General features: G+C 40.5%; 1 protein-coding gene across 2 annotated transcripts in view; it reads left to right on the plus strand.

Annotated features, from left to right (window-relative positions):
- Nucleotides 1–26,917, plus strand: part of GLRB (glycine receptor beta) — an 82,862-nt gene that overhangs the window by 19,236 nt on the left and 36,709 nt on the right. For both annotated transcript variants that reach the window (XM_036853919.1, XM_036853918.1), the window contains exons 3-4: nt 23,348–23,454; nt 25,194–25,261. In XM_036853919.1, the coding sequence (XP_036709814.1) occupies nt 23,348–23,454; nt 25,194–25,261 (175 nt within the window). The remainder of the gene's footprint in view (nt 1–23,347; nt 23,455–25,193; nt 25,262–26,917) is intronic.

Genomic DNA, 26,917 nt, shown 5'->3' on the forward strand with positions numbered 1-26,917 from the left:
AGTGCCACCATACCAGCTCTGCAACAAATGCTAAAGGAACTTCTCTAGGCGGGTAACACAAGAGAAGGAAAAGACTTAACAATAACAAACCCCAAACAATTAAGAAAATGGTAATAGGGACATATATATTGATAATTACCTTAAATATGAATTGGATTAAATGCTCCAACCGAAAGACACAGGCTCCCTGAATGGAATGAAAACAAGACCCATATATATGCTGTCTACAAGAGACCCACTTCAGACCTATGGACACATACAGACTGAAAATGAGGGAATGGAAAAAGATATTCCATGCAAATGGAAAGCAAAAGAAAGCTGGAGTAACAATATTCATTTCAGATGAAATAGACTTTAGAGTAAAGAATGTTACAAGAGACAAGGACACTACATAATGATCAAGGGATTAGTCCAAGAAGAAGATGTAACAATTATAAATATATATGCACCCAACATAGGAGCACCTCAATACATAAGGCAAATGGTAACAGCTATAAAAGAGGAAATCAACAGTAACACAATAATATTGGGGGACTTTAACACTTCACTTACACCAATGGACAGATCATCCAGACAGAAAATTAATAAGGAAACACAAGCTTTAAATGACACAATAGACCAGATAGATTTAATTGATATTTATAGGACATTCCATCTGAAAACAGCAGATTACACTTTCTTCTTAACTGCACATGGAACATTTGCCAGGATGGATCACATCTTGGGTCACAAGTCAAGCCTTGGAAAACTTTAAAAAATTGAAATCATATCAAGCATCTTTTCCAGTCACAACACTATGAGATTAGAAATCAGTTACAGGGGAAAAGATATGTAAAAAACACAAACACATGGAGGCTAAACAATACATTACTAAATAACCAAGAGATCGCTGAAGAAATCAAAGAGGAAATAAAAAAACACCTAGAGATGAATGACAATGAAAACACGACCATCCAAAACCTATGGGATGCAGCAAAAGCAGATCTAAGAGGGAAGTTTATAGCAATACAATCTTACCTCAAGAAACAAGAAAAATCTCAAATAAAAAATATAACCTTACACCTAAAGGAACTAGAGAAAGAAGAACAAACAAAACCCAAAGTTAGTAGAAGGAAAGAAATCATAAAGATCAGAGCAGAAATAAATGAAATAGAAACAAAGAAAAAATAACAAAGATCAATGAAACTAAAAACTGGTTCTTTGAGAAGATAAACAAAATTGATAAACCTTTAGCCAGACACATGAAGAAAAAGAGGGAGAGGAGTCAAATCAATAAAATTAGAAATGAAAGAGGAGAAGTGACAAGGGACACCACAGAAATGCAAAGCATCATAAGAAACTACTACAAGCAACTCTATGCCAGTAAAATGAAAAACCTGGAAGAAATGGACAAATTCTTAGAAAGGTATAACCTTCCAAGACTGAACCAGGAAGAAATAGAAAATATGAACAGACAAATCACAAGTAATGAAATTGAAACTGTGATTAAAAATCTTCCAACAGACAAAAGTCCCAGACCACATGGCTTCACAGTTGAATTCTTTCAAACATTTAGAGAAGTGCTAACACCCATCTTTCTCAAACTCTTCCAAAAAATTACAGAGGAAGGGACACTCCCAAACTCATTCTATGAGGCCACCATCACCATGATACCAAAACTAGACAAAAATACTACAAAAAAAGAAAATTACAGACCAATATCACTGGTGAATATAGATGCAAAAATCGTCAACAAAATACTAGCAAACAGAATCCAACAACACATTAAAAGGATCATACACCATGATCAAGTGGGATTTATCCCAGGGATGCAAGGATTCTTTAATATACACAAATCAATCAATATAATACACCAAATTGAGGTATGAAAACCATATGATCATCTCAACAGATGCAGAAAAAGCTTTTGATAAAATTCAACACCCACTTATGGCAAAAACTCTCCAGAAACTGGGCACAGATGGAACCTACCTCAACATAATAAAGGCAAACATCATTCTCAATGGTGAAAAACATATATGACAAACCCACAGCAAACATCATTCTCAATGGTGAAAAACTGAAAGCATTTCCTCTAAGATCTGGAAGAAGACAAGGATGTCTGCTCTCGCCACTATTATTCAACATAGTTTTGGAAGTTCTTGTCATGGCAATCAGAGAAGAAAAAGAAATAAAAGGAATACAAATTGGAAAAGAAGAAGTAAAACTGTCACAGTTTGCAGATGACATGATACACTACATAGAGAATCCTAAATATGCCACCGCAAAACTACTAGAGCTAATCAATGAATTTGGTAATGTTGCAGGATACAAAATTAATGCATAGAGATCTCTTGCATTCCTATACACTAACAACGAAAGATCAGAAAGAGAAATCAAGAAAACAATCCCATTCACCACTGCAACAAAAAGAATAAAATACCTAGGAATAAACCTACCTAAGGAGGTAAAAGACCTGTACTCAGAAAACTATAAGACACTGATGAAAGAAATCAGATGACACAAACAGATGGAAAGATATACCATGTTCTTGGATTGGAAGAATCAATATTGTGAAAATGACTATACTACCCAAAGCAATCTACAGACTCAATGCAATCCCTATCAAATTACCAATGGCATTTTTTACAGAACTAGGACAAAAAGTCCTAAAATTTGTATGGAGACACAAATGACCCCAAATAGCCAAAGCAATCTTAAGGGGGAAAAAAAAAAAAACCAGATCTGGAGGAATCAGACTCCCTGACTTCAGACTATACTACAATGCTACAGTAAACAAGACAATATGGTACTGGCACAGAAACAGAAATACAGATCAATGGAACAGGATAGAAAGCCCAAAGATAAACCCACACATCTATGGTCGACTAATCTATGACAAAGGAGGCGAGGATATACAATGGAGAAAAGACAGTCTCTTCAATAAGTGGTGCTGGGAAAACTGGACAGCTACATGTAAAAGAATGAAATTAGAACATCCCTAACACCATACACAAAAATAAACTCAAAATGGATTAAAGACCTAAATGTAAGACTGATCACAGCAAGATCTTTTCTGACCCACCTGCTAGAGTAACAGAAATAAAAACAAAAATAAACAAATGGGACCTAATGAAACTTAAAAGCTTTTGCACAGCAAAGGAAACTATAAACAAGATGAAAAGGAATCCCTCAGAATGGGAGAAAATATTTGCAAATGAATCAATGGACAAAGGATTGATCTCCAAAATATATAAACAGCTCATGCAGCTCAATATTCAAAATACAAGCAACCCAATCAAAAAATGGGCAGAAGACCTAAATAGACATTTCTCCAAAGAAGACGTACAGATGGCCAAGAGGCACATGAAAAGCTGCTCAGCATCACTAATTATTAGAGAAATGCAAATCAAAACTACAGTGAGGTATCACCTCACACTTGTTAGAATGGGCATCATCAGAAAATCTACACACAACAAATCCTGGAGAGGGTGTGGAGAAAAGGGAACCCTCTTGCACTGTTGGTGGGAATGTAAACTGGTACAGCCATTATGGAGAACAGTATGGAGGTTCCTTAAAAAACTAAAAATAGAACTACCATATGACCTAGCAATCCCACTCCTGAGCATATACACAGAGAAAACCATAATTCAAAAAGACACATGCACCCCAATGTTCGTTGCAGCACTATGTACAATAGCCAGGTCATGGAAGCAACCTAAGTGTCCAGTGACAGACGAATGGATAAAGAAGTTGTGGTACATATACACAATGGAATATTACTCAGCCATAAAAAGGAACAAAATTGTGTCATTTGCAGAGATGTGGAGACTGTCATACAGAGTGAATTAAGTCAGAAAGAGAAAAACTAATATCATATATTAACACATATATGTGGAATCTAGAAAAGTGGTACAGATGAACCGGTTTGCAAGGCAGAAATAGAGACACAGATGTAGAGAACAAACGTATGGACACCAAGGGGGGAAAGTGGCAGGGTGGTGGTGGTGGTGGGATGAACTGGGAGATTGGGATTGACATGTATACACTAATATGTATAAAATAGATAACTAATAAGAACCTGCTGTATAAAAAAATAAAATAAAATTCAAAAACAAAAACAAAAACAACAAAAGAGGGAGAAAAAGCAATAGACTAATTCTTCAGAGATAGAAAGGTGAATTGTCTTTTAATGGCAATAACACATGCCTTTATTCTCTCTTCTAGAATACTAAATCGGAACTTTTAGTTTTAACTAATCAGTAATTCTAATATAATCTTTTGATTGCTTTGTACAATCTCTCTCTTCACGTATGTATGTGTGCAAGTGTTTGTGTCTGACTATATGAGTGTATGCACACATCATTAAACACAAAAGTTGTTTTTGTGTTATTGTTTTTAAACATTTTTGAAGTATAATTTGCTGACAGAAAAGTGCACTAATCTTAAGTATACGACTTAAGTGTTCGCGTGTAAGCATGTAACCAGCACCCAGATCTAGAAATAGAACATTACCAAAGCCTTAGCAGCCACTCACTGTCTTCTTCCCATTACTCACTGCCTTCTTGAAGATGACCATACTGTATATTGTTCGCCCATTTTTGAAATGTATATAAATGGAGTAATCCTGTAAGTATCTGTAAGATTGATCCATAATGTTAAATGTAACAATAGTTCAGCTGTTTTCATTGCTGCATAATAATCCATTATAGAAATCGCTATCCTTTATTTTTCTATCCTACTCTTTGTAGACATTTGTGTTGTTTCCAAATAGGCACACACACACACACACACCCTAATAAAGACTTTTATGGAGAATATATAGGGAACTTTTAGAAATCATTAGGAAGAGGGCAGACAGCCTAATTGAATATGACCAAATGATGGTAGCCAAAAGGCCAGAAGCATATGTAAAGATGATGAACTTCACTACTCATCACAGAAATGCACATTAAAATTACAATGGGATACTATTATACAGCTACCAGAGTGGCTAAAATGGAAACAAAAGGGAAATACCAGGTGTGAATGAGAACGTGAACAAGTACAATCCTCATGTACCGCCGGTGAAAGTTCAAATTGGCATCAACATCTGATAAACCATTTGGCAGTATCTTCTGAAACGGAAAACTCATATACCTTATGACCCAGCCGTTTTATTCCCAGATATATCTCAGCAGAAACATGTACACATGTTTACCAAAATCTATAACAAATAAATGTTCATAGGAGCACTGTTTGAAATTACCAAAAATATAATTCATCTTTTTTAAGCTTGGCTGTGCTTTTTTGATTCAAAGGATTCAACATTTTTCAGACTAAAATAATGTTCAGCATCACTTAGGCTGGGCAATTGGAATTTCGGTAGTACAAAGATAGATTGAGTTGGCTAGAATAAGAATCATATGAAAAAGGCAAAATTGACATTTGAAGCTGTAGTTAAAATATCCATGATAAAGACAAACCCCTTTAAGTTATTCCTGGAATTATTGTGCATCTTCTTACTTAGCAAGATTAGGTGGGTCTAGTCAGCTCTGAATTATCGGTGGAATAGGAGTAGTTCTACACTTAGCTCTAAATAAAAGGTACAATCATTAGTATTTTGAGTGCATTTATAATATTATATTCTGGGATTTCATAAACCTTAGGCAAATTTCCAACTTAGAGCAAATGGAAAAAGATCTCTGTATGACTCTTAACTGGCTTACTCTTTCTCATTTCATTTTTTCAAAATGAATCATTTAGTTCATTCAGTTACTCTTTATTGAGCGTCTGCTCTGTGCACCTACTAACCTTGCCATTTATTCTACACTAGCGCACAGATTCAAGGCAAAATACCTTACCTACAGAGGCGTAGGAGTGAAAATCTTCTGATGACAGAACATCAGCTGTCTTTCTCCTAAGCCTCTGTTACAGAAGCGTACGGGATCTGTAAAACATGCGTAGGCTTTAAATGAGGGACTCCTCTGTGCTGTGCAGTGGATGTCAGGTGTGGTTTATCCTTCCATTTCCCTGGATTCCAGAATCTTCCTTTACAGACCTTCAGATTGCTTTCTTGCCATGTGTCTGTCTATCTTTGGAGACCTATTTCTAAGCAATAGTGCACAAATCACCTTTCAAAAGTGTGTAACATTTTACGGGAAAACCTAATTGAACAGGAATATTAAAATGAAGACTTCCTTATGGACAGCAGATAAATGACCTTGCAGGGGAAGAAATAGCATTGATAAGCCATGACCTGCTATTTTCTTTTACGTGTTATTCTAAACACTTCATATCCGAAATGAAAATAGTTTTCGAAATAGCTTTTATTAGCTCTTTTTGTCGAAATGATCCACGGCTGATTCAATTATTAATTAGGACAGAGAACTTGTATTTAATTAAAAAGCCAAGTTACTAAAATTCTCATTGATGATGTTCATAATTCTGAAGTCCTAGCTCATGTGAAAATTCTTAAGTTTCTACTTTAAAAAGCCTGCTTAGCTCATTCATATACTAATCATATCTGCTTATATTAATTCATCGTCACCTTCTGTATTTGAAAGTCTTGTCCGTAGGTTACGTCCTGCCAGAATCCAAATATAGACGTGGTAATTGATTATTTGATATTAAGGACCATTTTAATTACTTATATTTAATTTTTAAGTAAAGACTGACATTTGCTTATGTACCTTATACAAGTAATCTATAATAACTCCTTACGTGTCCTGTTAGAAAGGACCCCGAGGGCAGTTGAAAGCTGGCTTAGCGTATCAGGCATTTGACGCAGGATTCTTCCCATCTCCGTCTCGGTGGAGGTTCCAGAGGTCAAGGACAGACATGCCCGCGCACGGGAGGTGGGATGAGGACCTCTGCTGCGGTCGTGGCCGTGGGACCCCCAGCTCACCTCACCGCGTGCCTCCGCGGCCTCGCAGGGATGGGATGGGAGAGGCCCGGCGCAGAGGCGCGCGGAGGAGGCGGGGGCGCTGCTGGGGCTCTTTCCACGCTCCCCACTAGCCGTCGGGGAACGCTCTCCCTCCTCCTCCAGCCCGGTGAGAGGCAGGGTCCCCTGCGCGTGGGTCTCACGGTGGCCTGGTCCCCGGAGCGCAGGGACGTGAAGGCGTGGCTCCGGCCGTGGGCGCGCACAGAGGGAGCTGCTGTGAGCGGAGCTCCGCTCCCGTCTGTCTGTCCGCAGACGGAAAGCTGGAGTCTTTTCCTGAGCCTCCGGCGTGGTGCCCGGAGAGGGCGCACGGGGCGGGCGGTGGCAGAGTGACAGCGAGAGAGCGCGGGCAGCTGGAAGCGGAGGAGCCCAGCCCCGAGGCCCGGGGGCGCGGGAACCCCAGCAGGGCGGGATGCCTGGGGCCCGGGCAGGGTTGGGGTCCGGGCTTGGCCCCTGGAGCAGAGCGCCCGTCAGTCCACAGTGACGGGCGTTCTGGGGGAGGGGATTCTGAGAACCCCGCAAGGATGCGGTGAACCAGCAAGGCAGGCGCAGCGCAGGGGCGGTGAGGCCCCCTGCGCCCGGGGCTCCCGGCCGGGGAGGGACGGACGGCCTTGGCGTTTGAGTCACACGCGGGGTTTTGCTGCTTTCTCAGGACGGGCCGTCTCCACCGTGGACGCACCTACGTCAGTGGGGGGCCTTTTTACTTCTGAGAGAGCCTGATGGCGGGGAGCCTGCGTCCCAGGGCCCTGAGGCCCTTCCGGCCCCCGGAGCGGGTCTGGGTGCGCTCGTGGGAAAGCAGACTTCATCCCTGAGTCCCCTGGACGCTAGCGTCTTCGGTAAGAAGTTACATGGCTTCCAGCTAAGGGTGACGGGAACCGACAAGGCTGATCTCTCCTCGGCCAGGTCTCTCCTCTGTTACCTGGGGCAGGGAGGCAGTTCGTCCCCAGAACGACATTCCTGCCTGCTACCTCGTCGTGGGACGCTTGTCCAGGACACGTGTCATCGTTCAGACGTGTCGTTGCCAGTGCGCATTTTAGTGAAGGGATAGCCCGAAAGAGATGACTCCCTTGTGTCCGTATTACAAACAGTATTACAGGTCAGAAATGCTTCAAAGAGACTCTGCAGACAGCAGTGAAAGCGGAAACAGGCCCAGTAGCGGTGGTGGTCTCGTAGGAGTTTCGCCCAGACCTTAGGCTTCCCCACAGTGGCAGAAGCCCCTCTATCCGCGGGCTCTGGAGCGTTCCTTGGAGTGATTTACTCTAAAGGGCTTTGATGCTTAGATTACTCCTTTCGGTTCCCAATTTCTGCTCTGGCCTCTCTTTACTGAATATCTTGTTTTTGAGTTTTGTTTGTAGTAGCAAGGAAAACACTCCCTTTTACTAGCTCGGTGCTGTAAATATCGAGGCAGCAGTAGGATTAGAGTGTTGATTTGGAAAAGAAGATGCATGAATTTACGTTGTGTGTATCTGTAAGAGATCAGGATATTCTACATATTTGTGAATCAAATCACATACTGAAAACTTCAACAAGTTTGGATCAGCTTTTTTCTGACTAGGGGTCTTTTTTAAAAAATTTATTTATTTTTATGTATTTATTTTTGGCTGTGTTTTGTCTTCATTGCTTCGCGCGGGCTTTCTCTAGTTGCTGCGAGCGGGGGCTACTCTTCGTTGCTGTGCGCGTGCTTCTCATTGCGGTGGCTTCTCTTGTTGCGGAGCTCGGGCTCTAGGCGCGTGGGCTTCAGTAGCTGTGGCACGCGGGCTCAGTAGTTGTGGCTCGCAGGCTCAGTAGTTGTGGCACACGGGCTCGGGCTTAGTTGCTCCGCGGCATGTGGGATCTTCCCGGACCAGGGCTCGAACCCGTGTCCCCTGCATTGGCAGGTGGATTCTTAACCACTGCGCCACCAGGGAAGCCCTAGGGGTCTTCTTAATTGTAACCAGTTTCTCTTCCTTTGCCGATGACCCAAGATAGGGTGCCGTGCACTGACTGATGTGTAACACCAAGTATTAGGTGTGTTCTAAGCGCTTACTTAAATCACCTAATTTAATTCTGAATGCCTTTTATGAGAAAGAGTGATTTTCCAGGATTATCAGCACTGTTTACAAGACAGCTAATTGAGGCGCAGGGGTTAGGTGTCCAGGGCCACACCGCTAGTAAAGCAGGATTCAGACGCAGGCGGCATGGCTTCCAGAGCCAGGATGCTGTCACTAATGGTGCCTCTCATGTCAAGGGCTACATATGTCTTTCTTTTAGATGAGAAGGGGATCTTGCCTTTAACACATGGTTTAGGAAGGCTCGGAATGATACGGTGACAATCTCAAAATCATCATAAACCGTCCAGAAAAAGTGTATATAACAACGAGGTACAGCAAAATCATCATAAATCGTACCTCATGCCACGCAAACGCTATGTGAATAGTTGCCAGCACACTGCAGACTCAAGTTAGGCTTTTTGGAACTTTCTGGAATTTTTTTCTCCTCACATGGTTTCCACCTGAGGTTGGTTGAATCCTGGATGCAGATATGTCCGGATGACTGTACTACCGTCAGTCCTCCCATCTTTGTTATGCATTTTCATGTCTTAACAGTGTCGTTTGATGAACTGAATTGCTTATATTTTTCTTTTGACGTATAGTTGATTTACAATGTTGCGTTACTTTCAGGGGTACACCAGAGTGATTCAGTTACACATGTACGTGTATCCACTGTTAGATTCTTTTCCCATATACGTCATTACAGAGTATTGAGTAGAGTTCCCTGTGCTATATAGCAGGTCCTTGTTGGTTATCTGTTTTGTATATAGTAGTGTATATCTGTTAATTCCGAACTCCTAATTTGAAGTGCTTATTTTTAATGAAGTCTGATTTTTAAATTTTTATTAATGCTTTTGTGTTTTATTTAAGAAATCTTTCTCTGAGGCAGGTCACGGAGTAGTCTGTTTTGGTTATTCTCCTAGAGGCTGTCACTGTCTCGTGTTTCACGTTTAGCTCTGCAGCCCACTTGAGCTCATGGTTTGTGTGTGATGGGATAGGCACATCCAGTGAGGGCGGCACATTTATGCAAAAGGCTCTCCTTACTTTGCTAACTGGCAGGTGTACATTTACTGTAGGTCGGTTATCGCTTCTCTTTTCTGTCCCACTGGTCCGGGACTGCTCACCTCGTGCAGTGACACCACCCCCCCCCCCCATCAAGGGAGTGGAAAGCCTCCCATCCCCTGCTTGGTTCTTCTTCCGTGTCACCTTGGCCGTCCTGGGCTCTTAGCATTTCCCTGTGAAGTTTAGAATCAGCATATCCATCTTCACACAGGTAGATACAAAAGCTTGGGATGGTCCCTGACATGGTATGGACTCGATTTTGTTTCTAATTTTTAGTCGAACGTGAAATAAAAAGGTAAACAGAGCAACGTACGTGGGAAAATAGGCAAAGCAAATGAACTGGGAATGGAGATATTTATCGTCAAGTTGCGACAACCACCTTTTGCTAAATGTGGCTGGATCACGGGTACTTGAAAGCACATCAGATGCAAACCTTAGCACTGAACAGTTCCCTGCTCTTTCAGGACTGGGAACTGGGGGCTTTTGGATTCCTGTCCGGTGGCAATCACTCCCCGAGTCCGGGGTTGAGCTCCAGGAGGGCAGGGGTTTTTGCATGTTGTTTTGTGCGCACTTTTCCCAGGCTGAGGAAAACGCCTGGCTGCAGTTGTCTAACTCAATATGTGTTGAGCGCTACCCGTGCAGAATATGGAGAACGGTAGTTCTATTTAAGTGTGGGTTCTGTGAGCGAGAAGTAGATTCAACTCTTGAAAAATTTACACTCACAGAACATTTCCCCCCCCCACCGAAGGTGTTAACAAATATAGACAATGATAGGCCGTAATTGATATTAGTCATGATTAGTGTGAATCATTTGGCAACAGTATTGGATACTGTATCATAATACCTTTAAAACGTAAGTTTCAAAATCAGTCACATTGATGTATTTTTGGTTACCTTTAAGGTTCGGAATTGTTTTAAAATACAATTCAGTATATTTCATTTTTTATCTTCTGGGTGCTCTGTGATAGCTTAATTCTTGGCAGGTAAACAAGAAAATTGTTCTGAATTGTTAGCGTGAAACTTTCAAGGACAGGACATCTGTCTGACTGTTTTCCCACCAGGCATATGATCCTGCCTGTATCCCCCACCTTTCCCCTTTCAGAGAAGGCACTCCCCACCTCCATCCAGGACTAATTCTGTCTCCCATGACTTAGATTCCATTGACTCTGGTTTTTTTTTGAGGGGGTGGAATCTGAAATGGGAATTAATATTTTCAAGTTTTTCCACTCAACTGCATCTTTTATCACATACTCAGATTTTACATCACAGACTAATGTAAAGAAAAATTCCCACATGTTTCTGAAACCCACACTTGTTTCTAGTCAGTTTTTCTCCTTTTCTGGAGTCAGTATAGTCCAACTCTTCTTTTGGGGGTGGTAACAAAGAGTAGATTTATTTTATTAATTTTTGAAGTCCAAGTATTTAGGAACTATACCCAATGATGTTTTGTCCTGCTAGTATTCACTTTTTTATCTCTTCATGGGCCAGATTTTCCTTAGAAGAAAGCCAGGACGTTAAACTTGGTTTTCAAATATTAGCTAGGGAAATAGTTCAAATAATCAGCCATTTGGTTTAAAAAAAAAACAAAAGCAAACTAGTAATTTGATTGATTATTTTTCTATCTTAAATTGAGTAATAACTCAGTCACAATATTTTGTATGTATAAATACAGTGTGGATTTTCTTTTGGGGCGAGTTGTCACTGGATTTTTTTTTTTTTTTTAATTTAAAAGATTTTTATTGTGGCAAGAACACTTAACACGAGATCTACTCCTTTTCACAGATTTTTGTGTCCAATACAGTGTGGTTAACTTTGGGTACAACGTTGTACAGTAGATTTCCAGAACTTACTCATCTTACGTAAGTGAAATTTTACACCTGTTGATGACCAACTCCAGTTCCTTCCTCACTCCCACCAACCCCTATTTTTTCCTTTGTCTCTATGAGTGTGACTATTTTAGGTTCCTCATATAAGTGCAATCCTGCAGTATTTGTGCTTCTGAAACTGGCTTATCTCACTTAGCATCCTGTCCTCCAGGCCCATCTGTGTTGTTGCATATGGCAGGATTTCCTTTTTTAGGGCTGAGTAATATTCCATTGTGAGTATGTATGGACTGCTTTTAAAAATCCATTCATCTGTCAATAGACATTAGGTTGTTTCCACACAGTGTCTATTGTGCAGAGGTGGCAGGGACCCTGGGGTGCAGATGCGGGGAGGAGCTGGGGTAGAGTTTTATTTTTTATTGTTTTAATAAATTTATTTATTTTTATGTATTTATTTTTGGCTGCGTTGGGTCTTTGTTGCTGTGCGCAGGCTTTCTCTAGTTGCGGCGAGCGGGGGCTACTCTTCGTTGCGGTGCGCGGGCTTCTCATTGTGGTGGCTTCTCTCCTTGCAGAGCACGGGCTCTAGGCGCACGGGCATCAGTAGTTGTGGCATGTGGGCTCAGTAGTTGTGGCTTGCGGGCTCTAAGCACATGGGCTTCAGTAGTTGTGGCTCACGGGCTTAGTTGCTCCACGGCATGTGGGGTCTTCCCGGACCAGGGCTCGAACCCGTGTCCCCTGCATTGGCAGGCGGATTCTCAACCACTGCGCCACCAGGGAAGTCCCCCGGAGCTGGGGTTTAGAGCTCAACACTGTGCACTAAGGTGGCGGGAGGGGCCACGGCCAGTGCCCCTGGGTCCAGCCCCGGCTTGGATTTCTGTGGTCCCCATGGGACTGGTATCCACTGGCCCCATCATTGTCCGGAGGCAGGCGAGCTAGAAGCCCGTCCCTGGGGTGGCACCCCATTGAGCTGGGATGCTGGTTCCACTCTTTCCCTGTTCTCTCTGGTCTGTGTGGTGGTGGGCGGTGCCTGGGGGATGGGGATTGTGGGGATACAGTGTCTCCCCTTTTCCTACTGGGGTCATTGAGGCTGACTGGGTGGAGAAGCCTGTCAGTCAGTTTCTGGATTTCTCACAGAGGGGATGGATCCGTGCCTTGCTGTTGAGATGGTGTGTCCACGGCGGGAGGAGAATTTCCTGTTCCATCTCCTGAAGTCCCTCCAATCAAATTCTTCATGCCATCTCCCGCCCTACGTCTTACCATTCCATCCATTGTGGCTTCTGTCTCTCCCTCAGCTGGAAAACAGCAGCTGTCCCTTTTGCTCAACCCTGTGAAGAGTCTAGTCCTCAACTTATTAACCTCTCAGCAGCTTTGGTCCTGTGAACCAACCCTTCCATCAAATATTTTTTTCCTGGAGTTCTGTTGACACCACACTTCTAGGTTTTCTCTGTTGATGGAAAAAAATGCACAACCTAAAAGTTGAGAATTATGCTTTATTTGGCGGACAAAACTGAGGACTTAAGCCCAGGATGCAGCCTCTCAGAATAGCTCGGAGGGACTGTTCCAAAGAGCTACGGGGAGAGCCAGGACACAGAGGAGTTTTTGCAAGAAAGACCAAGTAATCGGAACATCAAAAGATTACCGTTAATGAACGAAAGCCAGACATCTGAAGTTAAGGAATTTAGCACTTTCCTATGTATGGGAAGATGCAAGAGTCCGGGCTCACTGAAACCCTTCCTTGGACGTGCCCCTCGGCTGCCGGGGGCCAGCGTCCTGTGCTTTCTCGTCCTGAGTCCCCTCAGGGGGCACCGCCGGGGGCGGCTGTCATATGATGGCTTGGTGGCTGCGGCATCCTTTGTTTACTGATATGGCAGGCGACATTCTTAGTCCACACCTCCTTCCTCTTGGGCAGCTTATTATCCTTTGCCTTAATTGTCGGCTTATCTTCCTCCATCTACTCATTCAATGTTGGGGCTCCTGGTGTTTCAATTCCATGTCCTTTTGTCACTGTAAACTTTTTTTTTTTTTTTCTAACTAGTGATTTGTCTAATCATTAAAATCATCCAAGGAGCTTTTAAATCCTGATGCCTGGGTCTCACCCCGCACTAATTCAATCTGGAGGTGGGGCGTGGGGCTTCGCATCTGTCGTTTGCAGAGCTCCTCCGGGGGACTCAGTGCACAATCGAAGCTGAGAATCACCGGACACAGTCATCAGAACCTGCAGCTTTAAATACCACCTTCATGCCAGAATCATCCGGATGTGTGTCTGACTCTTGAATACCTAAGTAGCACATGCACTGTGCATGGCGTGTTGTGAAAGTCAAGAGCTGTCTTAAATGAAACCTTAAATGAGTGAAGGAGAAGAGAAATGCAGCATACTGTAGTCGCGTGACTGGTGAAGCTTTTGTTGTTCTTTAAGGGATCTTACTGTTTAATGTCCTCGGTTGAGTTTTCTCAGGGACAGACCCTGAGATGGAGATTGACCTGCAGAATGAGATTGTTTTGGGAACAAGACCTCTTGGGGCCAAGAAAGGCAGATTCAAGCACAGGAACAAGGCAGTTGCAGCTGAGGCTTCAGTTGATGCCCCGGGAGCTCGAGGCTGGGATGATGGCCTTTCAGAGCGGCCTCGGTTAGTAGAGGGGGACTTGGGGCTTGGTGTCCCCACAGAGAGTCTTCAGACGTGGGTTGCCTTCAGCTGAAGGCTGTTTCCGAAGAGACCAAGCTCAGAGCCTTAAGCAGCCGCATTTCTGGCAGCCTCAGCTGTGCTGGGAGATCTGGGGGGAAGCGGCGCCCCAGGATCCATCACAGGGGGATCTGACGGACCTTAGAGGTCACCTCATCTAGACCTTCATTGAAAGGTGAGTACGCAGAGGCTCGGAGAGGGTAGGCGATTTGCCAGTGTCACGTGGCCATCTCACAGTCTGTCTGGCGCTAGAACAGCGCCCACTCGTAAGGTAAGAGTGTCTTCAGTGATACCCGCACTTAACTTTATTATGCGACTGTGGAGCTTACCTTATTACCACGTCTCTTAGGCCAGAAGGGAAGTATGTTACATTTATGCTACATGTGGAAAACTGACAGAAGATAAGTCCTGTTCCAGTTGTAATTCGTCTCAGAGTCAGAGGTATTATTGCGATACTAGGGATTCTGATTTGCTGGGCTGGATGGAATACCATTTCTGTGTAGTATGGAAAATAATTACATAGCAAACAGTTTGTTTGGGTTGAGGTTTAAGTTTAATTTCTTGTGCCATGAGGCTTGTATCAAAAGGACCGCAGCCTGTGATGAGTTTTGGAAATCGCTAGTGTCCAATATATAGCATCTCTAAATAGATGTTTCTACTTCATGAAAAATATTTTTTTCTGTGGGCCATGGGTAATGTAATTGCATAATTGAAGACAGACAAGTTTGTCAAATGTTTCCATGGGATTTAACAGTTCCTTAAGCCCAACTGGAGTGATAAATAAAACGGTTGTTGAGGAACACTGTTTGTAATTATAATTCTTGGACAATTATAACACAACAGAGTTTGCTGCACATATACACAAACACTCATAAACACATTCTTTTCAAATAATATAAAACTAATTAAGTCAACTAGTCAGTCAAAGGTATCACTCACTGTATTCATAAACCTTCCGTTCACAATTTAATCTGGGAAAACCGAAAACCGAATGGAAAATAAATACGGAAGCTCTTAAGAGAGGTGATGATAAATTATACTATAGTAAGGCGAATACAAAACAAATAAAAATGCTCTACAATAACCCCACAATTATCTGGATTCTTAAATAACTACTGACCTAATTTATTACCTGAATCTAGGAAGTGTTTGTCTGTCTTTGTATGTCTATATGATTGGCTAATTAAAAATTCTTCCATGTAGATAAAAATGGGAACTAACCTCTTAGTAAGGGGATATGTACAGACTTGTAGCAGTGGTTTTTCATAAGCCCCAGCCTTCACATATGATCAAAATGTCAGTTTTACCTGACTGTATAGAGAGTTTACCTCCAGTTATGGCTGTGGATTTTGGAATAAGAAAGTGTGATTGCCTCTCTTGAATCTTTTAGCTTCTTTCTTGTTCTTTCTCTTAACTTTACTTTTTCAGAGAATTTTTAGGTTCACAGCACAATAGAGAGTATGGTACAGAGATTTCCCGTGTACCCTCTGCCCCTAGAATGGCCTAATCTCCCTCATTATCAACATCCCCACCAGATGGTACATTTGTTACAGTTGATGAATCTACATTGTGATCACTCAAGGTCCATAGTTTCCATGAGGATTCACTCTTGGTGGTGAGCATTCTGTGGATTTGGGCAAATGCACAATGACATGTATCCATCATTATTGTGTCATACTGAGTATTTTCACTGCCCTAAAAATCCTCTGTGCTCTGCCCACTCATCTCTCCTCCAAACTTCCAAGCCCTGGGCAACTGCTGGTCTTTGTACTGTCTCTAGTTTTGCCTTTTCCAGAATGTTATATAGTTGGAACTATACAGCCTTTTCAGATTGGCTTCTTAGAAATATGCATTTCAGTTTCCTCCTTTTATTTTCATGACTTGACAGTTCATTTCTTTTTAGTGCTGAATAACGTTCCACTGTCTGGATGTCCCCCAGTTTATTTATCCATTCACCTACTGAAGGACGTGTTGGTAGCTTCCAGTTTTGGCAGTTATGAATAAAGCTGCTGTAAGCCTTGTGTGCAGGTTTTTGTGTGGACATAAGTTTTCATCACCTTTGGGTATATACCAAGGAGTGCTATTACTGGCTCATATAGTACGAGTATGTTTCATTTTATAAAAACCCACCAAAATGTCTTCCAAAGTGGCTGCACCATTTTGCTTTCTCACCAGCAATGAATACGAATTCCTGTTGCTCCACATCCTTGTCAGCATTTGATGTTGTCGGTGTTCTGGATTTTGGCCACTCTAATCGGTGTGTAGTGGTACCTCATTGTTGTTTTAATTTGCATTTCCTTGGTGATACATGATGTAGAGCATCTTTTCATATGTTATTTGCCATCTTGCTCATCTTTGGTGAGGTGTTTATTATTATTATTATTATTATTTTTCCCCCCTCTTCTTTTTTGTTCCTCAAATAAACTTTTTAAAACAATTAGAACAGGGACTTCCCTGGTGGCACAGTGGTTAAGAATCCACCTGCCAATGCAGGGGACACGGGTTTGATTCCTGGTCCAGAAAAATCCCACATGCCGTGGAGCAACTAATCCCATGCACCACAACTACTGAGCCTGCGCTCTAGAGCCCGTGAGCCACAACTACTGAAGCCCAAGCACCTAGAGCCTGTGCTCCGCAACAAGAGAAGCCACCACAATGAGAAGCCCGTGCACCACAGAGAAAAGTAGCCCCTGCTCACTGCAACTAGAGAAAGCCCGCACGCAGCAACGAAGACCCAACGCAGCCAAAAATAAATAAATTTTAAAAAAAAATTAGAAGTTTTAGATTTATAGAAAAATTGTCAAAATAATATGGAGTTCCCAATATCCTGCATCTAGTTTCCCCTATTATTAACATCTTACATTAGTTTAGCACATTTTTTACAACTCAAGACTCAGCCATAAAAAGAAACAAAGTTGAGTTATTTGTAGTGAGGTGGAAGGACCTAGAGTCTGTCATACAGAGTGAAGTAAGTCAGAAAGAGAAAAACAAATACCGTATGCTAATACATATATATGGAATCTAAAACAAAAAGGTTCTGAAGAACCTAGGGGCAGGACAGGAATAAAGACACAGACGTAGAGAATGGACTTGAGGACCCGGGGAGGGGGAAGGGCAAGCTGGGACGAAGTGAGAGAGTGGCATGGACATATATACACTACCAAATGTAAAATAGATAGCTAGTGGGAAGCAGCTGCATAGCACAGGGAGATCAGCTCGGTGCTTTGTGACCACCTAGAGGGGTGGGATAGGGAGGGTGGGAGGAAGACACAAGAGGGAGGGGATATGGGGATGTATGTATACGTATAGCTGATTCACTTTGTTATACAGCAGAAACTAACACACCATTGTAAAGCAATTATGCTCCAATAAGATATTTAGAAAAAGAACCAACAGTGGTATACTGTTATTAACTACAGTCTATATTTAGCTTGCTTAGTAGTTACATAATGTCCTTTTTCTGTTCTAGGTCCCCAGTCAGGATACAAATTGCATCTAGTCCTCACACGTCCCTAGGCTTTTTTTGGCTGTGACAGTTTCTCAGACTTTGTTCTTTGTGGCCATGGAAGCTTTGAGGAATCGTGGTCAGGTGGTCTGTAGAATGTCCCTCCACTGGGATTTGTCTGATGTTTTTGTCAGGATTAGATTGAAGTTATGTGTTCTGGGGAGGAAGAACACTCGTTTAGAAATGACAGTCCCATCACATTATGTTAAACGTACACAGAATCAACATGACTTATCACCTGGTTGAGAGGTTAAGGTTGATCACCTGGCTGAGGTCGCATTTGTCAGGTTCCTCCCCCGGAGAACTCACTGTTTGTCCCCCTTTCCATCCCGTGCTCTTTGGAAAGGTGTCACTGTGCACCGCTCACACCGAGCTGGGGGTGTGATGCCCCAGCAATCTGAGGGCAGAGGGTCTATGCCAGTTATTTGGAATTCTGCACGGGAGATTTGCCTGTGCTCTACCATTTAGTTATTTACTCAATCAGCCATTTTATTCACATCTTTATGGACTCATGCATTTTATTTTATACTTTGGATTATAAGCCAGTACAATTTTATTTCATTGCTCAAGTCATCCTAGATTTGGCCATAGGGAGCTCTTCCAGTTGGCTCCTGTGTCTTTTTGACAAAGTCCCATCAGCTTTAAAAAAAAAGAAAAATCTTCCCTTAGCTCACTTTAGGTGAGGATAACAGCATTTGTTTCCACGAAGGAGGGTTTCTTAACCTGTGGGGCACATCCGGGAACCCTCAGCGTTGCAAACTTTGTGGGCATTTTCTAAGGGAAGAACATAGCTTTCATCATATTCTCAGCGGTGTCTGTGGTGCTAAAAAAGGGGTAAAGAATCACTGCCCTAGAGTAAAGAGGAGAAATAAGACAACGTACACATTTTGCACGCCTCGCTCTTTCCTTCCTCCCCGGTGCTTGCTTGAGTTCACATCCAGCAGAAAGCTCTGCAGCTCCCTCCTTGGGATGACCTGGCCAGTGCCCTCCCACACTCAGGCCGGAGAAGACCTGTGACCATGGTTGCTGCATTTATAACTGGAAGAACAAAACGGTCCTTTGACTCAGATTCCTGGTTTAAGGGAGGCTGTGAAGCCAATATGCTCGCGCACACCACCTTTGAAACGCAGCAGTGCAGTGTGGTCGCTAAAGGGTCATGGAAAATAAGTACCTTCTGCAGTTAATGGAAAACTGAGCTTCCCTCTTTGGAAAGACATTTCTGGATTTTTCCTTTAGTGCTGGAAAACATTACATCATCCAGCTCTACAGCCTGGTCCATTCCTTAGCGTATTAGTCATGACATCAGTTCAAGTTTAGGTGAGTGAACAGAAGAGGACAGGCTGTAAAAAGGCTTTTGATATAAAAGACATTATTTTCTCTAGTCATTTGATGACTTTGCCTGAGTAGACTCAGTTAGTGTCTTAAATTAATATCATATTTCCATGAAATCAATCCTGTTGTGTAATAATGTCATAATCTCTGATAGATTCCTTGAAAGAAAACACAATGGCCTCTTCAGATGGATAAAACGTTGGACTGAGATTCAGAATGTGAAATCTCTAATAACGAAATAGACGTTGAGCGTGGAACCTAATTAAAATCATTTAACTCTTCTTATTCCTGGTTATTTTGTATAAATACTAGCCGCTTTCCAAATTATACGGTTAAGTATATAGTAAAGTGCAAACACAGGAAAATGTGCTGTATGCAGATTGTTTCAGCTCTCTTGAAGAAAGTGATGTAGCTATCTAGGCTTTTAAAATATATTTTAATGTGTGGAGGTGACTTTAATGTTACTTTAGGATTGACCAAGCTGAAAAATAATGATTTCTATTTTTTGATTCAGGTAGGAAAAAAATCCCTGAATTCATCCACGTGAATATAAACTACATGAGATTTCACTTAAATTTTAAAATGTCTTTGAATTTCTAATATAAAGAAAGGTGAAGTGTTGATTCAAGACTCATATCAGGTTACTTGCAGCAGAGACATGAAAATATGTATTGACACAAATGAGAATAAAGAAAAAGGGCTATAACATATTTGATATACTCCTTTCTTTTAATTTCAAGAGATTTTTGTCAACCAACACTGTGCTTTTGCTGTTACTGGCAAATAAGATTTTTAAAAATTTAACTGTAGAGAGAAATCTAGGCATTTGGAGATGGCTAGAGGGAAGAGTGACCCTGGCAAGTTGTAGAAAGGGCAATGTCAGATTTTCCAGGACTAGTGATTTTAAAAATTGGTAAGACTAATGTAATATCTATCTACCTATCTATCTTATCACCTAAAGCAATACATGGATGGGTGGTAATAAGAAGATAGATAATATTTCACTTCCATTACGGCAGGCTTGTGAAATGACGGCTAGGAATGGGGGTTACCAGGTTTCACTCTTGACTCTACCACTTTAGAAAATCTCTGAACCTTGCTGTGACCTGGTTTCCATATACCATGTACCCTATGGCTCCAGTAGCAGTCAGCTACTGCTGACTCTCTACCCATCTGGTTTTTCTCTTTCTCTGCTGAAAAGCCATTCTCTGTGTGGTTCATGTCTCTCCTCTGTAACCAAGGGAGTCTTTGTGATGATCAAGTGCAATCATGTAATGGACATGGTGGTTGATTATCCAGTACCTGTTCTCTATCAGTTTATTGATCTGAGCCAATCATGATGGTTTCTTCCTCTTTGCTAATGGTTGGTTCAGGAATGGCTAATGCTGGAAAGCTTCTGAGGGAAATGAGTCCTTTTTCCTAAGAGGACATCTCAGGAGCAAATGCTCTTCATCTGGAAATGTTGAGTGAAGCTGCTACCATTATAGCACCCGCGGGCATCCTGAGGCTGAAACCAACCTAGAAGAGCAGGCACGTGGGAGACTGCCTGGGGCCACGTGTATTCAATGCCATACAAGTGTAGGGAATTACAAAACCATAGAAGCCACGGTTCCCTCAGGAATCACTCAGTACATTCCATCGGGTTGGTAATATACACATAGATATGAAAAAAAGCTACAAAGTAATTGCCAAACAGTAAATGTATCAGTTTGTGTTTTTTATAGTAAGCCAGGATGATTGGGGCAGGATTTTAGAAGGGCAGTATTAAAGGATAGGTTGTGTTTGGATTCATACAATGTGGAGGAGTTATGATATTCCATGAAGGGGTCCGACTGATTCTGTAGGAAGGATAAAATCTGGTAGTGAGTTAGACGGGCTAGCCAATGAGTTTGGGCGACACAGCTTACAGTTGAAGGGGAGGAAAGGTTTGTTGGGGGTTTTTTTTCCTCTCTCTATCCTCAGTAGCTGGGTCTATGAAATAGTCTGACAGCAGTCATGCTAACAGGATAAAAGGTATACACATTTATTAATTTTGGGGACTTAAGACAAGTGACTTCCTTCTGGAGGATCTGTCTTTAGGCAGATAAGAAGAATTTAGAGAAATCTTCTCCCTGCATTTGCTGTTTTTCAAGTGCCTTTAGCTCAAAATAACTTTTATGCTGAAGAGATATTATGGGGTGGCAAATTCTGCCTCTCTTCACAGCTGGAGAAAAATCAGGCTGGAAATGTCTCTACCACAAAAATTATCGTGGGACTTCCCTGGCGGCCACTGGTTAGGACTCCGCACTTCCACAGCAGAGGGCACAGGTTCCATCCCTGGTTGGAGAACTGAGATCCTGCATGCCCTGTGGAGTGACCAAAAAAGAAAAGAAATTGTTAATTGTCTTTATGTTGTCTGGTTCATTCTATTGCTTAGAAGAAATGTACTTGTGAAGGATTTTATATCGAGACATAACAATAGCAGTCCTTAACTGATCCAATTCAAGTGTAGTTTGTAATCTATCAATTCCGTTTTCCTCCCTTGAATGAGAAAACTTGTAGATGGGTTTGGACACTAATTTGCATCTTAATATCTAATTTTTCCACATAACCTCATTCTCTTGAGAATGAAATAGAAAAATGAAATGGAAAATGATTGAATAGGAAAATCTCATTACTGGTCCCCAAATCCTGGAGAATGAAATGGAAAAATCTCATTACTGGTCCCCAAGTCCTACAGCTAGGATATGGGAGCTGATAAGGTCGTGAGAAAAAAATCTACTTAATCTCCTGCACCTTTGGGAGGTTTAACTAATTGGTTTTCATTTTTTTTCTCCAATGTTTTGGATTCTTTCTGAGAACTACTTGAAAAGGTTGTCTGTATCAACTCATAGTAGTTTTAGATTTTTTCATACGCTTCTTAATATCTGTCATATTTCACCTGTAGTAGTTGTATCTTATCAGCACATTGTATGATAATTAACACAGAAAAGAATTGCCTGATAGGTCAGAGCTGGGATTTTAAAACAAAGCCAAGCACATGACATTTTTTGCTTCCTATAATGTCATTTATGAAATTGACACTTTTACCATTTCGGTAAAGAATAGACAATGCTGGATGCTCCAAGTGTAGTTTTAATCTTCCCTGTGATTTTCATGGATATTATTTTTGGACTGGGAAAATGATTATATGATAAGACTTTACAGGTGGTAAACTAATCCAAACAAACAGTAAAGAACAACAGTTTCCATTGGCTTCCAAGGAAGTGTTTATATGGTCCCAAGCAACTACCAATTTAGTCAAGATTCACTGTTCAAAGGTGATTAAAATAGAAAAATATGGCAGTTTTTCTCTTTTTGATAGTTGACAGCAAATATGTGCATATAAAAGAAAAAGGCAGCTGTATCTCAGAGCTCTATATTTTCCCTATTTAATTGGTCTGCTATTTGAGGAACTGCTTTTACCAATCCCTGATGTATTTAACTCCACGGAGAGCATTCCTTGTGTGTTTCTTGAACAATATCATTTTATATGTCAGCATGATTGTTTTATGAATTCTTGGACTCTCTCTGGCCATATCATCCTGTAGTGTTCACATACTCCTTTGCTTAGGTGGAAGGTTAATATATATATTATTCAAAAACTATTTTTTTCTTTTTTTTTTTCTTTTTTTGGCTCTTGTTTCTTTGTCTGCCATTCTTCTGTGCTTGTCTAGATTTTGATTGCATGTTGCTTCAGGACAAGTGAGAGGTCTGCTTAATTTTATTTAAAGAAAGTAACATGAAGTATTTAGGGCAGTGTTTCATGCATTTGGTAAAATTAAACGCTAAAGTACTTTTTGTGTTTGTTTTTATTTTTTATGACAAATACCTTTTGGGATTCTGATAAGGTCTACTACTTTTCACCTCTATTTGGAAAAGCCATGCTACAAATTTGTCTTAAAAAGCTAAGTCTTTTCTCCAGTGAACATCACGCACTCCTGTTGCTTGCTATTGTAAATACTTAGCAGGGCTTTGTTTTGCTTTTTCTCATGTAGGCAGCAGTCAGCCGAGGACCTTGCCCGAGTACCGGCCAACTCCACCAGCAATATCCTGAACAGGCTATTGGTCAGTTACGATCCCAGGATTAGACCAAATTTCAAAGGTTGGTCTCCCTCCACCCCAATATCTCCATTCTTTGCAGTTTAAAAACTTATTTTATCTGTATAAAATCATTTATTTGTTTTATTCAAAACAGTGTATTTTAAATTGACATCTGTCATGTAATGTGCTTAAGTCAGAGCAATTTAATGCCAAAAATGTTTAAAGATAAGCAAAGCATTAGTTCTAATAGGCTTATGTAGTTCCCAGTTTAAAAAAAAAAAAAAGATATGTTGTGAATTAATAGGCTAACCTATCTGATGGGTTTTCTAAGTACTTTGTATTCTTAACCTTAATAATTTAAAATTTAGGTTCTGACTTTCATTCAGACACCAAAGTTCCACTTTGTAGGAGAATGGCCATATACTCATTTGAGGATAGAGAACACTCTGATAGACATTTAAATTCTTTTTTTTAAATCTTTATTAGGTTTTCACATTGATTAAAAAAATTCCCTCTACTTTTCAGCTGAAAAAAGTGGCCATATGGTTTTTAAAAGCATGTTAACTTTGTGAATAAAATGACTGTGTTTTCTTCAACAAAACATTATCTCCTATCATTCCTTTCAAGAACCAAAACTGTACTTCAGCTAAAAGTTGTGGGAAGATGGTACAGCTTGCCTCCCTCCCTCCCTCCCTTCCTTCCTTCCTTTCTTTCCTTCTTTCTTCCTCTCTCTCTTTCTTTCTTGCTTCCTCTTGATGAGTTAGGAAAAGTTATATGAACATATCTCTGGAAAACTGTCGTCGTTGTTGCTGGTTAAGGACAGGTATTAATGTAGATCGGATTAACATTATAAGGCTTGATTATTTTTTCCTTTATGGAAAAAAAAAAAGAAAGAAAGAAAAAAAGAAAGAGAAAGAGAGAAAGAAAGAAAGAAAGAAAAGAAAGAAAGAAAGAAAAGCTTGCAGCTGCTTCTAGTCAAGTGAAGTTATAGGACTCTGTTGTAAAAACAGGGTTCTTGTTCGTTACCAGAACCTGCGGTTACTTTCAGCAGTGCTGTGCTCTGGGCTGTCACATGTCTACCCTGCATTGATTCAACACCTGTTTTTCATCAGTCAGAGGTTATGTGGCTAAAAGGCTAAATTCACATTTTCCCTTTGTTAGCCCAAGCAACAGTTCACAATGAGTTAAAAAAAAAAAAAAAAAAGAAAAAAGAAACAGAAAGAAATTGGCAACATTATAATTTAGTTCTCTCTCCATGAACTTTAAAATTATTTTCCAGCAGGTCAGGCAAAATCTTAATAATGATTTTGTTATATGTCTGATTAACTTTGAATTTTCATGAATTAAAAATCAAAATATAGCAATTGTAATTGAATTCTGCTTTACCATTTAAGGTAAAAATTTAAAATGATTATAAAATGCAAAAAAACCCCATATTTTAAAAATGATGTTTTTTAAAGAATAATTTACAATCTCTTAAAGTAAATGCATCAGCCCAATTAAAAAAAAAATTAAGGTAAATGTATTTTCCCAGAGTTTCTACAATTTAAGAGAGAAATATTTCTGAATAATTAACGCTATAAAGTACAATGTAACTCATTTTTTATTTGTGTGTTGATCCCTATTTAGAAAAATAAGTCAATAGCAACTGTGAACATGGTATCCTGAAACCATAGGTTTATAATTTTACATCCATGCGGATTGGAAGAAATAGAAAAATCAAATGCATAAACCATAAAAAATGAAGCTTCTGACCAAGTTTTTACAGCTACTAATTATATCCTTAATTTTTATTGGCAGGCATTCCTGTTGATGTAGTTGTAAACATTTTTATCAACAGTTTTGGATCCATTCAAGAGACAACAATGGTAAGATTACAGCCAATTTAATATTTTTAATTGAGAAGATTTTAACTGGAGGATAGTGGAAGAAATTATAACTGAAGAATAAGGAGTAACTCTCAGGGAAAAAAAATGCAAGCTCTCTCCTAGTATAAAATATTCAAATTTCAGGGTTTTGTTGAATCAGTGATTTCAATGGCTTTGTAATTTTGCAATTCAAATTTAGTCTTTATATTGCATTGAAACTTACAGACTTGGGAGAATTAACGTACTCACTCTGAACGACTAATTGGAGACCACCTGGGAAAAGGATTTATGCAATTAATATTCTGGAGCGACATTTTTTTCCTAATATGCTTATGTGTAGAAGCATTCAAAAATATTTAAGTGTTCATAGTTTTTTTTTTTCCTTCCAATTTCCTGAGAAGAATCTTTGTTTTTTCTCTTGTGCTAATTTTGTGATGTGTGGAGCAGAGAACTGTGAAAAGCAAATTTGATTTTCCTAAACCAGAACAGCAGAGCTCCCTGAAAGGATTATGCGACACAAAGAAAGGGCAAGGAGAGGGCCAGGAAGAGAAAGAAGGGACAGAAAAGAGAGAAAGGAACAGAGAAGGGAGGCTTGGTGTGGGGCTGCCATCCAGGGTGAGTTGGGCGTTAGGGACAAAGATGTCTGTGGAGGGTGATTAGCAGATGCCCTGAGCGACGTGTGATGCAATTACCCCTCAGCTTTTAGAAGACATTGGGTACAGTCCACTTGCTTATTAATATTTTAACATATTAGATTTGTACCCTTTTTGAAAAACCACATGCTGAAATGATACTCTAGATGGGAGAAAGAAAGCTTAATGAGGTTTTTTTTTGGGTATCTTTTTTCTTGAGATACTTGTATTTTTCTTAAGGAATAATATAAGGTTTGGATTAAAAACCTAATAGCAATGGTTAGAACACAGTAGAGTTTTTCAGGGAAAATCTCAGACCAGAGAAAGAATGATTTTAAATATGTTTTCCCTTATTCCTAAGAGCAGCATAGTGTGTTACAGAAGCAATTGTATATTGCATTTAAATTATGACACCTATTTTATATTAATTAATATAAGAATATAATATATTAACTGTGAGGAAGATGTTATTTATTTTTTATAGAACTATGTCTTTAGCCCTGAGTACTTGATTTTTTTAGAGAGTGTGTAGATATTTTGGATAATTAAAGAGTTTGAAATCAAGTCCAAAATTCACTTGCAGTGACTTTAGTTCACCTAAATGGCTGTATGTCTGATACAGTATAGATCACTAGAAGACAGCTCTGAAATAAGGACAGAAAACCGTATATCACTCAGGAGACAAGGGTAGCCCTCATCATTTGAAAATATGACTAGTTTATCTAAGCACTTCACTTAACAAGAGTGAGAAATTTCATTTTCTCAAGGTGAAACTTTCAGGGGATCTATTTGGTCTCTTTACTCTTCCCTGTACCCTGTTTTATCTTTCATGGCACCATTACGCTAATCCCGAAACACCACCGTCGAGGTGTTTCAGCCTGTGGGAAACATTCCCAGCTCTATCTTGCATTTTAGGACAACTAATGCAGGGATTTTTTTTCTCATTTGCATGAAGGCTATATACGTGTCCCAACTCAGGAAGTACCATCTCACATAATCTTCTCTTGTCCTCCTGCCCGCTCTG

Source organism: Balaenoptera musculus, chromosome 5 (assembly GCF_009873245.2).
Source record: "Balaenoptera musculus isolate JJ_BM4_2016_0621 chromosome 5, mBalMus1.pri.v3, whole genome shotgun sequence".
NCBI classification, from domain to species: domain Eukaryota; kingdom Metazoa; phylum Chordata; class Mammalia; order Artiodactyla; family Balaenopteridae; genus Balaenoptera; species Balaenoptera musculus.